A 14664-nucleotide genomic window follows, 5' to 3' on the forward strand; every position below is an offset into this window, starting at 1 on the left:
AACGGGACAGTTTTCAAAACACATTTCTGTCTCCTCTTTTATCAATATCACAACCACCTGAAGGAATCCAATCTGGAGACATTTTCGGTCGCAGCTCACAGTTTTTCTCTGAGGGTTCAGGGCGGAATTAACTGCCGAACAACACAGAGAGAGGAGGACTCGCTCGGCCACACAAACATCAGCAGAACATGTGGTAAAAACACTGAGTCATAGCTGTGAAAGTCAAAGATGCTTTTCTCACTGCCAAGAGTAAAAGAGCAAGGACACGAGGACAGTTAAGTGCAAGCAAATGAAAAAGAAAACAGAAAAAACACAGGAAGAGGACGTGGAGACAAAAGGAAACGATGTGGTTTAGTGTGTAGTTAAAGTTAGAACGGCGGCAACAGCAAGTACATTTTAATATCACACATTCATTAAAAGTTAACGACCGAGCAAACGAGCTTTGAGCTGCTGTTACGCTAGAAATAAAAATGAAAGGAAGTGTCAACAAATGAGACAGAAGTGATCAAAAATCTACAATCTGAAAACTGCCATAAAAAGACAATTACAGAAACACCCCGACTGGCTTTTACTGAAAGGAAATCAAAAAACAGGAGTTTAAAATAATCAAAATGAATCTAAAAAAAAATTTCTTTAATAATTAATTATTAGCTATAACTTTACTTAATAGCTTTACTTAATAACAATTTTAAAACTGTGTGATAATGTAATAATAATGATTCTGATTTTGCAAGTTCATGTTTGAAAGGAAATGAGACCTTTGTGGAAATCGGGCTCATCGGTGTCATTCTTGACACGACCACTAGGTGTCGTCTAAGTAAAGAATTTTCAAATTTACGCTTTAAATTAAGAACGAGTGATTGGTCATTCACCAGCCATTAATTACTATATTTTCTGTGCATTAAATACAGTCAAGTCTTCACAAACATTTAGCACCAATTTAGCAGAATTTGAGAATCAGCAAATTAAAATGTGAATTAATTTGCGACTCCATCCATTAACCTTCATCGAAATTGAAAATGTGCATAAGAACAGGTGGATGAAAGTTCTCTTATTGCCTTAATGACAGTCATATGGATGACAAACCTGTGGAGCTGCCTGTGATGAGCCGTGGGTGACGGGCTGAACACAACCAGAGCAGACGAACACGATCCTGAAGAGACGTTCAGGGACTCAGAGGGAGAAAGAAGCTGGTATGCTACATGTGTTAGCAAAAAGAATATCTATGCAGACACGGAGCAACATTAGCATCCATTTGGAGTCATGAAAATTATGTGGCTCATTAAGATAAGATAAGACTTATCTTAACTGCTGGATGCTCCATTTTCTGCACTGGCTTGTCGCTAATGTTTATCGCAGCTTGTGCTTCAGCTGGAAATCATTAGCGGGGCATAAAACTAGTAAGTGGACTTTAAGATAATCTGGATGACGTGTTTAATCTGAGAATAAAGTGTTTATTTTTGTATGTCTCAAACGTTTTTTCATCGCTCCAAATCAGAATTTAAACAACAATAAGAGCAGTTTGCTGCGACACAGTTAGGCTGCCAGTGGCTTCACAGACTTCATTAATTACTTTCAGCCAGCAGCTCAGTTCAGAGCTCCTTCAGGTTCCCACCAGCTGGACGGTGCACACACACACACACACACACACACACACACACACACACACACACTAACATCATCCTCAGAGGAATTTCGGGCTGGCATCCTGACCTGCCCAGACTCACTATGTGGACCAACTCCAGCTCTCTGACTGATGACTGTGATTATCTGTTCAGCTCCCTCTGTGTGTGTGTGTGTGTGTGTGTGTGTGTGTGTGTGTGTGTGTTGTTTTGGGAACCCACTCCCAGATTGCATTCTACATATGAGGTTGGCAGATTTCCAGGAGCCCACACTGTCCATCTGTCAGACTATACTGTCCTCACACACAATATATACTGTGTGTGTGTGTGTGTGTGTGTGTGTGTGTGTGTGTGTGTGTGAATGCATGGCTGTAACTCCCTCCCACTGGACACCAAATGTCAGATTTCTAAATCCAACGTTAATCGTTTGAGAACAACTGGTTTGACTGTTGAAATGAACCATTTCTTGATCAAACAGTTAAAGGACCTCTTCACATCTTTCTCTTTCAGAACGATTATGTAAACAGAAACCGTTTCTGGTTGCTTTAATTGTCCTGCCCGTGCGTACCGGCCATAAACGCATCCTTTCTCAACACGTTTCTACTAGAAACGGCGTGCGGCTTCAGCAGAAGTTTATATCTGAGTGAATCAAGTGGCTTGAAGTTACAGAACTTTCCGTCTTCTTCTGACTGTCCTCCTCCTGCAGCTCACCAGGAATCACTGCTCAGGGGACATTTGGTAAAGAAGGACGCGAGTCTTGTGGCCCATCGCTTCACCCCACAGCTGACGGTCTCTGCAGGCTGCAGGCTGGTAGGGAGGCAGAAATCAGCATGAAATTGTTCCCATCTGAGTCCAATTTGGATCTTTGCAAATAAACAGCGAGTATTACAGCCATCAGTTACACCTGAAAGGACTTTGCGGTCGCCTCTGATGAGCTGGAACACCAAGAAAAAGCACATTTGTCTAAAAGCAGGACGGGGGTCAGTGGTGCTTCGCTCCAGAGAAAACCAAGACAGAATTTAAAAGGAATCTGGTAAAGAAAGTCCAGATGTTTCTCCAAAATGTGGCTTTTAGGAAGTGATGCATCTAAGAGTAAAAAATCTGCATTTTAAAATGAAGAACTTTGAAGGTTGATGGTGCAGTTCAGTTGGTGTCGGCCGAGGCCGAACAACAAATCACAGAAGGCTTAATTAGACTCAAAATCACTAAACTGAAGGCCTGTTTTAAAACATAAAGCAGCCAACAAGGACGTTTTTTTCTCTGGAAAGAAAGAAAACTGACTTCATTTCAAATGATTTGTCAGCGCACAGAAAAGGCAGAAAACTCTCTCAACAACATACACATTTTTTTTTTTCCAAACAGCACAAAGATGTTTGCAGTGATTCGCTCATCTGAACTTCACCACACTGCTGCCATCTACTGGCAAGAACCACAACTACACCCTGTGACATTTAAAGCACCTGGGGGGGCCGCCGGCTCACCTGGTGGGCCCCTCCTCAGCAGCAGCCCACGTCTGAGTCCCACCCGAGGCCTCTGCTGCATGTCGACCTTCAGCTGTACAATCCAACAACAAGGCCAAAAAACAACCTTCAGAAAGACAACAAGGCCGCAGGACTGAATACACAGTATAGAGTTTTATTGTTTATATTAAATCAGAAAGATAAGCACTATAACATACGTTACAAACCAAGAACATTTTATATCTCGAGGAAAACAAACTCAAATGACATTACAAAAAAAAAAAAGTAGTAACACTAGTGGACAAAAACATTCTTTAAATAACAGAACTGTACATTTTAATATGCAACTAAAAAAGTAAGACACACAAAAAAAAAACCTAAGAGACAAATGAAAGTGACAGAAAAGAAGGGCAGTGAGGACCACACAGAGCTAAAGCTAAAGGGCGGCGATCGCTCGCTCACACAGGGGCCTGCTGGAATATGAAAAGTCAAAATACAACAAAGTAAGGCAGCAGAAGGCAGCGTTTGGACAGCAGCAGACAGGCGGGGACAGACAAAGACAAAGTGGCTCCATCACTCACCCACAGGTCACGAGAGAGCAGGAAAAACTGGCGAATAGAAACTCTCAGAAACAGCCTCATGGTAACCGACAGCCCTCTTCATTTTGTATCTGACAGGTAACCACACTCAGTCTGTGTCCAACGCTCTGGACAGACGGTGAGACATCCGCTGAACGCAGAGACACGCTTCATCTCACCTGCTACCCAAACTTTAAACCTTCTCCGATCAGTCAGTCAACACACACTGTGGACACTGGACTCATGTAATATTGTGATTTCTCCAATATTTGATCCCCCACGACGTCGTGAACGTGAATGAACCTGCGAGCCGCGTCGCACTGCATAAAGTCCAAGCTGCACCCGCTCAGCAGGCTTCACTGCACTCCAATATTTGCATAGCTGAAGTGAGACGTTTGCTCCGAATCCTTTTCAGAGGCAATATGAAAAATAGCTCTTTGACTTATTAAAACAGACACTGGGGGGCACTCAATGCCCTACATGAGCCAGTCGTTACATAATCACCTGTAAATACGAGCTCTCCACACAAACATGTGACTAGAAAATCAAATTTCATCAGTTTGTTCACATCATATCAAAATGTAACACCTGTTGCTGGTGTTGTAAAATGTGTGTGTGCAGTCATGACACACACGTTTAGCCACATAAAGTCTCACTTTTCTTAATCGTGGCGGCTTCGCTGAACGTCTTTGGGTCATCAGGAAAAAAATAACACACGACAAACACATGAGTCTACACACTGTGAACCAATTAGTGCAAAAGAGATTAAGTGCAATGTTACATGATGTCCGATGTCCACGTGGTTACAGTCTGCTCTCTGAATCACCGTGACGGTTCAGCCACAGGGTGGGCGTGCGGGGGGTCACTGTACTGCCATAACACGAGGACAGAAAGCCGGATGCAGAGAGATATTGGGGACGTAATCGATCCACAGTAGCACAGCGCATGCCCTTATTCACAAGATTAAAGTCAAAACAAGCGCCATTACAGCTCGGTACAAAACGTCAAATAGAACATATGCGATGCATGTAGGTACAGACGTCTCTCAACACCTGAAAAACGTGTCAAACGGTCCTTTTAAAAACGGTTTTTGATGGTGTCCCAGTGCCGTCAGAGGAAGTCACAGCCGAGTCACCTCTGAGCGAGGAGGGCGGGGGGGGGGGGGGGGGGGGGGGGGGGGGTCCATCCGACGACGAGGAAAAGTAAAGCATTTATTCAACACGTCTTTGCATTTTAGTCCTCGTTAGAAAGCCAAAAATCTGTTCTTTGAAGACGTACTTACTGAATAAAATCTCTGTCGTTGTAAACAGTTTGCCCTTTTTGTGTCTGTGTGAAAATACATTCTGATCAGACTGAATCGAGGCTCACGCATCTGTTCTGTGTGTGTTCACATTCACAGACCACGTCTCATCTAAAGCTCTGATCCCTCCAGTCTTCACTTCAGAGGGACTGTGGTGGAGCCTGAAGGGGCCACGGCGCTGCTGGTTTCTGGACCTGAAGAAGACCGGGTCCCAGGTGCTCCACCGCCGACATCGAGCCGCTCCGGCCCGCCGCTCCCTCGCTGACTGAGGAAGAGGAGCGCGTTGTGTGTCGGCATTTCTGCTGCTCTTCAGCATGTGGATGGGGTTGCTATGGTGTGTAACCATGGTGATGAGGTTGCCATGGCTTCGGGGGGGCTGTCAGCTGCCGATGAGGGAAAGAAGCGGGGGGGGGGCTGGAGGAGGTGTGGACTCTCAGAGCTGCATCCAGTCCTAAACCTGAAACTGCATCGATCCAGCTCATCGTAACTAATGTGTGCGGAGCTCGAGTGAGTGTGTGTGTGTGTGTGTGTGTGTGTGTGTGTGTGTGTGTGTGTGTGTGTGACTGCATGAAGCGTGTGTAAACAGAGTTTGTGTCTCCTCCTTTCAAAGTGTGTGTGCATGACTGTGCTCATGTCTTTCACATTGAATGAATCTCAGTGGCGGTGGACGCATGCGCAGTGGTCCACAGAGAAAGACTGCATGCATGTTCACATCTGCAAATCCACGTGTGTGTGTGTGTGCGCGTGCCGTCCTTCTCCAACGCCGCGACGCTCTCTGAGCTCAGAGTCTGTCGCTGCGGAACGTGTCCTCCACCGACGGGTCCGGCAGCACCATGTCGGGATCGCTGAGCATGCTCAGACCGTCCAGGCTGAGGGGCTCGATGCGCAGCTCGTCCTCCAACGGGAAGCCTCCCTCCGAGTCAAAACACTCCGGCACCGTAGAGAGAGCGCTGCTGATGTCCTTTGACAGACTGGGGTTGGAGTCATCTGAGAGAGAGAAACAGATGATGGTGGGTGAGCGTTTCCTCTGCTCCGGAAAACACCTCCTCAGCTACAGCTAACAGTGTCACCGCCCTGATCGCTAGTCCTGACGGCTCTTTTAAATTAATCCGACACTGCCAAATATAAAAGGACTCAAACATCAGCGCTCACAGCCAAAACAGAGCCGGGGCCCAAGGCGGCGCAGACACAAGTCAACAACGTCACGGCTGCAGCTTCATTTTCCGCCTGCGAGAAAAACAAGCCGCTGTGCAGACACTCGTGTTTGATCAGAGCCTCAGGAAAGAATCAGAGACATGACGGCACACTCCTGCTGAGGCCTGCACTCAGCCACACAGCGGCGTGTTAACAGAGACGGTTCAGGGAAACAATCGCTGCTCTTTACAGGCAATTAATGCTTTAACTGCAAAGAGCTGCTGAACGTCTTTAGCGATGCAGAGCACACGCAGGACGCTGCACTCAGCCAGTCCTCATTATCTTTAGCACATTTCCTCGTCTCGTATTAGGATCGTAAAGAAAACAGTCAAAGTGCTCATAACATCAAAGCTGCACTGATTGCCTGAATCTAATCAGCGGACATCATGGGGATGGAGTCACTCGTGGTCATGAACCCACAGAGAGGCTTCACGGCAGGCGGCTGATACTAACCTCCACCTGCTGGAGGCAAAAAGACGTCAGGACTGTGCATCTCTCAGCTTGGGGCTAAAAGTCAGTTACTGCAGCTTTAAACAGGTAAATTATTCCTCCAGGTAAAAAATATCATCTGAAGCTTTCAGCCCAGATTTGTATGGTGGCCGGTGAGGGACACCAAAACAACCGACCGACCTGCTGGACTCACCAGTGAGGATGATGTTGGGCAGGCCTCCGCTGCAGTTGGAGTACAGCATGTTGGACCTCATGTGCATCGGGTCCTGCAGGTTTCCATGGCTGCCACCCAGGCCTGAGAGGGCAGCCTGGGAGTAGTAGAGCAAGGAGGAGGAGGAGGAGGAGGAGGAGGAAGGGTCGAAGCAAGTACCCCCTGCTGTGGAGCTCATCGTGTTTTCCAACAGAGTGAACTGGTCCAACTGGCCGGCAGATGGTGGAGAGAAAATGGCAAATGAAACAAAATGCAAAGAGTCAGTGAGACGAGTCGTCCTTGTGTTCATTCTAACTCTACGGGACGTCTTCACGTGTTCTCTCACAACGTCCAGAAAACCGTGTGATGACAGCGACACACTCCCTGCTGACAAACAGCAGACTGAACGTCACTTCAACACATTTCTTCTGTAAACCTGCGAACTTTCTCAGCTGAAGACGTTCTGGAAGTAAAAGATTTACGTCCCTGTAACAGGTAGAGTCTGCTTCCGGTCTCGATCACTCAGGCTTTTATGCATAATGCAAAGCTCCAAACAATCCAACTGTACTGGCTGAAATGTGTGGTCAGAGATGGATTCTGACTACTCACACAGATACACACTTCTTTGTTCGTAGACGTGTGTGTGGTCTGAAGGACTGTACCGAACCGTCTGAAGCTTCATTCATAACACTGACACTCAAACTCTGAATCAACGTTTGGATGCGGATCACAGACGAGGCAGAGCGGAGCGACAGACGGCTGCTGAGAGCCGGGAGGGTCTGGAGGAGCGAGCCGGGGGCAGACCACAGCTTCTGGAGGAGTAAACACCAGGAGGACACCGGGTTCTCCTCAGAGCAGGAGCCGTTAGGCAGCAGGAGGAGCTCAGAGGTTACTTTAAACTAAAAGTAAAATATGATGACGCTTCATTTGAAAACCTGAATGAATGTAAAGAAACGACATTCGGTCGAGCCCCGTCTGTCTGTGTGTGTGTGTGTGTGTGTGTGTGTGTGTGTGTGTGTGTGTGTGTGTGTGTGTGTGAGAACCTCTACCTGATAGGGGAGGGTCTTGCTCTGGCGATTGGAGAACTGAGGCTCCATGAAGGGGTCATTGAAGAGTGTCGCCATGTTGTTGTGCTGTCAGGGAGGAAAAGAGTCCCAAAACATCAAATTTGGGAAGAAACAAAAGATCTGCAAGTTTTCTGTTTCATCTTATCAGCTGCTGATTGCGGGCGAGTCGACGGGCTTTGGGCTTCAGTCATGATCAGGCGATAAATGCAGCAACTCAATCAGGAGACGAACACTTTGAATCTTTCGTCTCCTGACTGACACAAACTGACCCGACTGGATGAGCTGAGCTTGATGTGTCCATGTGAGGAGAAGAACTGTTTTTGCAGAATATTTTTATCTGTTGGCCTATTCAGCAAGAATGTGATCAACTCAGCCTGTACTGACTTAAAATTGAATCTACACTAATTTCTGCCCTTCAGGGCGACAAAAACAAGCTCTGAATGTCAAACAGCGCACACGCACACAGCAGCACAAAGCCTGGTGATAAAACATGTCGTGTTTATGTTCAGTGTTATGATGTGAGGAGTGTGTGCCGACACACGCTGCTCATGGCACTCACTTGGCTCGTGTTGAAGTCCACTGGGATGTTCTGAAGGGGGGAAACAGGCTGCTGCTGGCGCTGTCTGCTCTGGTCCACTGCATGCTGGGATTGTTGGTAGAGCGGATAGGGCGGAGGCGGCTCCCTTGGCATGTTGCTGGTATCCAAAGCAACTCCCTACACAGAGCAGAGGAAGCCAGCAGGAGTCACTACAGGCCGACGACAAGTTCAATAAAGAGCTGGGACCTAAAAGTTGATTTATTTGGATCTTTGTGTCATTACTCAGCTACACTTTCCCATCAAAGCTGGAGTAAAAACAACTGCACCACTGTGCTTTAATGCAATGGCAGATTCTTCCTTAGAGGTCAGACTTTACATCATCGCACATTCCTGACCGCCACAAATGTTTGTTAGTTTTCCTGTTTTTGACAGCACCGGTTCTTAGTTTACAACCTGCAGTGACACTGGAGATGTCAGGACCCCGAATCAACAAGAGCTCAACACAAAACCCCCAGAACTTATTTCTGTTGGTCTGCACAAACAGACAAAATCACTCATGTTTCTCACACTAATCCGTTTTATAGACTGATGAAAGTAAAGCTTCAGAGTGAGGTGTGTGTACCTGTGTGATGGGGGACAGCGAGGGGGACATGGTGGGAGACAGCTGCTTGGTCAGACCCCTGCGCTGCTCGCTGCCAGGAGACAGAGTGAGGGGGCTGATGGGAGCGGGCCGTCGGCGGGGGGAGTTGTTGGACAGACGCAGGGACGAGTTGATGGAGGGATTGCTGAGCGACGACTGCAGCTGGCAGTTGTTGAGGGACGCCTGGATTGAGGGGTTGCTCAGAGAGGAGGACAGACCTGCGGGGACAGTAAAGACGGATGGATGAGGCAGCTGTGAATCCAGAGCAGATATGAGCCCTCACGAACAGAACATGTGGAAGTTATGATGTCGCATGTACTCGATTTTCCAGCATGCTCTCCAACCCTCCACCCAAAACACTGGACTTTATTGTGTGACTGGGGATGGAGAGAAAGATGGAGGGCAGAGCAAAGGAAAATGAGAAGACAGAGGGGAAAGAAAAGGGCTGATTGTCGTCAGCCAAAGCGGGGTCAGAGTTCCTCTGTCACTTTGGTGCTCGGCCAAGCTGAACTGTGTCCGACATGAGAGCCCGACCACGCAGACGCTCACAGAGCACAGAAGGACAGACGGAGGGGGAGCGGCGGAGGGCGTGATCAGATTCCAGTGAGGAAGTTGGAGACAGAGAGATCATTCAGGGAATTATCCGTAAAGTACGGCCCGCTGGCAGAGAAGACACCTGGAACCTGTTCAAAGCACCGGAGCTGTGGTTCCCACCGTGCGCTCCAAAGCTGGGACAGACCTTATCGTTACTGAAGCTATGACAGCTAGAATCCAGCAGATGATGACTCACGTCCTCCAGCTCTCACTCACACTCACACACACACACACACACACACACACACACACACACACAGACTCTTTAGTCCTGACAGTTAGAAGAGGGGGATGATGAACAAATGAGTAAATTCAGATAATAAACTGACGGCAGGTCAACTCTGATCAGAGGTGACACGACGCTGATCAACCCAAATCCTGCGTGTGTGTTCAAACATAGAACAACAAGCCTGCTCTACATTCAGCTCTGAAGCCATTTAATAAGCTTTTTTAACACAGAGGACCTTTATCTTTATCAGTCTACAAACCTGAACATTTCTGAAATGACTGTTTGAGTCTTTTAATGATCGTTCCCCCTCCTGTATGATGCTAACAGCCCCAGCTCTGATTTAACATATTTAAACTAAACTTAAGGAGAAGAAAATGCATCAACATCCATCAGGAGTCTGAGTCTCAGTCCATCAAGGTCTGATCAGCTCTGACTCCGAAATTTCAGGTATTCGGAATTAAAAGTAAGACCAAGAACTCAGAACAGACTGGAAGAGTTGAAATATCAAAGCGTATTTATCCACCCTCAGCTGGAGGTGGAGGCGGGGATCCTTCCCACAAGGCTGTAAAATAGACTGAGAGGGTCTTCAGATGGTTCAGAGACACATTTCTGATGCAAAACTGATGCAAATCTTTTCCTGCTTTCTCTTCATCTTTCCTTTGTTCCTGTGAAAATACCAACAAGAGGTGGCATGCGCACACTGCTTTGTTTTACACACACGCAGAGACCGTAAACACACACACCCTGTGAGTTGCTGATGCCGAGGTGCATCATGGCGGCCGGCAGGTTTCCGGTGCTGCTGCCCCCGCTGAGGTTGGGGTACCCTCCGTTGTCCTCAGGGTCCAGCGGGGTGGACAGCGGTGAGGGGAAGTGCAGGTTGCTGAGGTCGGGCAGGGAGCCGCCTGTATTTAACAAGCCCTGGTAGTGGGACAGACCCGGGTTCTGCTCCGGGGACGGGAATATACTGCAGAGAAGGAGAATAAAAGTTAACAAAAGCAGGAACAGACGTGATGCTCAGGGTGCGTTTGAATGAATGTAAACATAATTAAAGGTAGGATCATTAAGTGTTGCCTTTCCACATCGATAAGACACTTCTCTGACTCCCATCCACTCTTCTTTTTCCCACCCACTCTCCATTTCCTCTATTATTTCTCTAATTTCCATCTATGCTCATATGCTGCATCAACAACAGCAACAGTGACTCACTGCTGTCTGTCCCCACACAGTAACACGCAGACAAAGAGGCCCAACATAAAGCACTGAGCCAACGCTTGCCTCCACACACACACGAGCCGCGTGTCGCTCTGCTGCTAATGCTCACTCTTTATTTATGTTTACTGTTTACTTCTACATCAGACAAGAGGACGTCTCTCTGAAAGTCTTAAATCTGTCACGGCAAAGGGAAACTGCTGCTGAAGCTAATGAAGTGCAAACAGCACAAACAGAGACATCCGGTTGCTTCTAAATCATGACATGACAGCGGAGGTCGTTTGCAGTGGGAAAACAATAGTCTGAGCAAACTGTTGTGAAACAACGCCTGTGGAATCTGATTGTAATAACTCTGTTCCTCTTATTTCAAACGTGTCAGACGCGTAAAGAGGAACACAGACATCCTGTTTGACGAGGTGGGAATGTGTGGTATTTCATTTCTAGGATTCCACTGTTGCTGCTGACCAGCTGCTCCCGTGTGGCATTAAAACGCTTTGTGCAACGACGATTTGAGTACGACGGATTAAAAAACACATAAGACGTGCTGGACCCTGCGCCTCTGCCCCAGACTTACTTGATTCCAGGCACTTCACATGATTTAGGCCTTGATGCCAGAGACTGGACCTGAAACACAAACACAAATAAGCAGATAAGAACACTGTGAAATGAACAGAACTCTTGAGCAGCCAGCCATCGCTCGATGAACGTATGTCTGAGTTGGAGGTGCTGACAGAGAAACTGTCTTTAATGTGTGTTGTCATGTCAAGCCTGATTCCTGCAGGGAGTTACACGCATGATAATCTGCTTCCACGTGGAGTTACCACACAAACAACACAGGAAGCATCACCCCGGCACTGATGTCACAAGCAATAAGTGAGCAGCAGCCTCACCTTCTTGGCCTCCCACAGCTGCTTGGGAAGGGGCTTACTGACACCTATTAGACTCTCCTCATTGGGCAGGGAGGGGAAGGAGAAGACTGCAGAGGAGAAACGACACTTTGGTGAAACGTGTTTACCAGACAAACTCGTCTCAATCATCCCTCGATCATGAAAAGCAAAGTGCAACTCACCATTTCCGGAGCCGTCCACCTCTGCCTCATTTACACTAGCTGCATGCCAGAAACAAACAAACAAACAAACAAACAAACAAACAAACAAACAAAAAGAAAAGGACGGGGGGAGGGGGGAGGGATGGAGAAATAAAGAAAGACACAAAAACAAAAACAGAGCAACATTAGAGGATATTCAACATTAAGCAGCTGTTTGAATTATCCCGGCATGTCTGGCACAGCGATCAGTCCCTGACAGGAACAGGCCCTTTGCAATTACTGCACAGTATCATAAACACAACAGCTGGGCATCTGGCATCGTGTTATTAGTCACACAGACGAGGAGGGGGAGGAAGACGTTGGGTGGGGGGCTCATGGACTGATGAGGAATAGAGTGCCATTGTTTTTCTCGTGCCACAAAGAGCCTCTTTCTGTTCCTTCTTACTGGAGACCCGATGCCAGATACACATGCCTTTGTCTCCTTTCAACTTGGCCTATTCCGTGTCTAACGCTCGTCCTTAGCAACAACACGTCCAGCTCGCTCTGTTCCTTATTAGGAAAACGTCTTCTGTTTCTCTTGATGTCTCCTTCAGGTCTCCTCATCGCTCAGACTTCTCTTCCTTTAGCCTTTGAACCGCTGCCCGCCCGCCCGTTCCTCGTCCTTCCATGCTCTCAGTCTCTCTGAGGCCCATTCATTGGGAGAGGCAGCTTCTCGGCTGCTGGAACAGATGGGACAATGAGGCGATACAACAGTCTGGCGTTGTTACATTCCCCCTTCAGAGGTGTCTAGTTGCTGATTCTCGCAGAGGCACAACTGGGACGGAAACAGGACAACTGGGATGGAAAATGGCTGGCTTGTGTCCCTGGCTGGATCACTTACACCATGCAATGCACTCAATGCTGTAAACGCTCCGGATTCAGACAAAAATATCACAGTCTGTTGCGGCGGCAGAGCAGCAGTCAGAGGTCTCTGAGCTGCACAGGTAACATCAGATTTCTCCTGACCGACGCTGCTCCTTTTCCACTGACAACAACCGGCAGGAGAGAGATCAGACCAAAAAGACTGCAGCTGAACTCATCGGCTGAAGTGTTTCCACTTCGGCGGTGTGACTCATAGCTGTAATTCCTAGTTAGATGCTTCTTTAATCAGCCAGGGCTTAACACCACTCAAAACCCACTGAAACCTTTAGAGGTGTCAACGAGGCCCTGGGGCTTCACAGCTCTCTGCACTCCTGCGACGGCAGCAGTGAGGCGATGAGGCTGCGCTGCTCCATCCTAACAGTTTGGTGTCAAAGCCTCTTTCAGAGGACAGGATCTGGAGCCTGTGAGCTGTGTGTCGTCTCTGCTGGTGGACTGAATACAGCAGCCCATGCAGGAAGCCTGTGCTGTGAATACTGCCCCGCAGGCAGCTCAGTTCACCGCCAGGGGAATCCAACCATCTTCTTACGTACACAATTTAACTAGAAAGACTTGATTCTGGGTCTGCTGGGAGCTCTGAAGGAGGCTCTGCACACGAGCAGAGAACGATTAATCATTAAGAGGCAAAAATCCACTTGTTCCTTGTCTTCAGTTGGAACATTTAGTGGTTTTCTTTGATGGTTAACAGAATACTGCTGGTTGGACAAAATGAGACATTCTGAAACATCACTGTGGGCTCTGGGAACATGTGATGGGCTTTTATTTATTTATTTTTTGCTATTTGCTGACATTTGTTGGAGTCAAATGATTAATGAAGAAAATAGTGAGTGAGATTACACGATAATAAAAATAATCGTTAGTTGCAGACCAGTTTAAGAGTTTCACGGGACATGCTTATAACAAACAGGGAGCAATCATAAACATGAAATACCTTATATCAGCTCTTTTGTAATCAACATACACCCACAGGCCAAGATTTCCAACTGGGTCTAAGGTGAGCCGTTTAAAGCGCGACACACTGTGCTTCATATATCTGCATCGGCTTCATTCTGTTTGTATGTGAAACTCAAAGTTGGCCAAGATCTTAAGGCAATATCCTGTTTAAAGGTGTTGGCTAAACACTGTGGGCAGTGATGCACCAGAGGAGCACTTCTCTCATCCAGTCCACACTTCATCAGCGCTGACATCAAACAATCAGAAACACGCTGGAAGCTCCAAATGGAAACAGCTCCGGAGAGGCGCAATGAAATGGATGAAGAGTGTGAAGACAGAGAGGGAGGAAGATGGATTCTTTGAGCTGGAGTTAGATCTTCGTCTTTGGACCTCTTACAAAACATTTTCGAGCAACAGCGGCCTGATGGGGATTTGTGTAACTGAGCCTGGAGTGGTTTACGAGACTGAAAGGCAGTTGGCTGTATGGACTGTGTTCCCTGTTAATAAATGACCAGAGGAATAGAAACACAAACACCATAAACTAGCATGATTACTACGACATGGGCCCCGTCCAGCAGCGGCCTGCGTGCTGCCTGTGACTGAGAGGGCATCTGGTTTAACAACACGTCAGCTCTGCCGGCACTGACCCCACTGCTGCTCCCACCTGAGCTTCAACGCACCGGATGAGCGTTAG

General features: G+C 47.4%; 1 protein-coding gene across 1 annotated transcript in view; it reads right to left on the bottom strand.

Annotated features, from left to right (window-relative positions):
• Nucleotides 1-3157: 3157 nt before the first annotated feature.
• Nucleotides 3158-14664, bottom strand: part of crtc3 (CREB regulated transcription coactivator 3) — a 32601-nt gene continuing 21094 nt past the window's right edge. The window contains exons 7-15 of the mRNA XM_076734414.1: nt 12141-12179; nt 11962-12047; nt 11646-11695; nt 10606-10826; nt 9022-9257; nt 8421-8576; nt 7844-7927; nt 6798-7023; nt 3158-5947 (exon numbers count right to left, since the gene is read on the bottom strand). Of these exons, the coding sequence (XP_076590529.1) occupies nt 5742-5947; nt 6798-7023; nt 7844-7927; nt 8421-8576; nt 9022-9257; nt 10606-10826; nt 11646-11695; nt 11962-12047; nt 12141-12179 (1304 nt within the window). The 3' untranslated portion in view covers nt 3158-5741. The remainder of the gene's footprint in view (nt 5948-6797; nt 7024-7843; nt 7928-8420; nt 8577-9021; nt 9258-10605; nt 10827-11645; nt 11696-11961; nt 12048-12140; nt 12180-14664) is intronic.

Source organism: Chaetodon auriga, chromosome 1 (assembly GCF_051107435.1).
Source record: "Chaetodon auriga isolate fChaAug3 chromosome 1, fChaAug3.hap1, whole genome shotgun sequence".
In the NCBI taxonomy this organism is placed as follows: Eukaryota; Metazoa; Chordata; class Actinopteri; order Chaetodontiformes; family Chaetodontidae; genus Chaetodon; species Chaetodon auriga.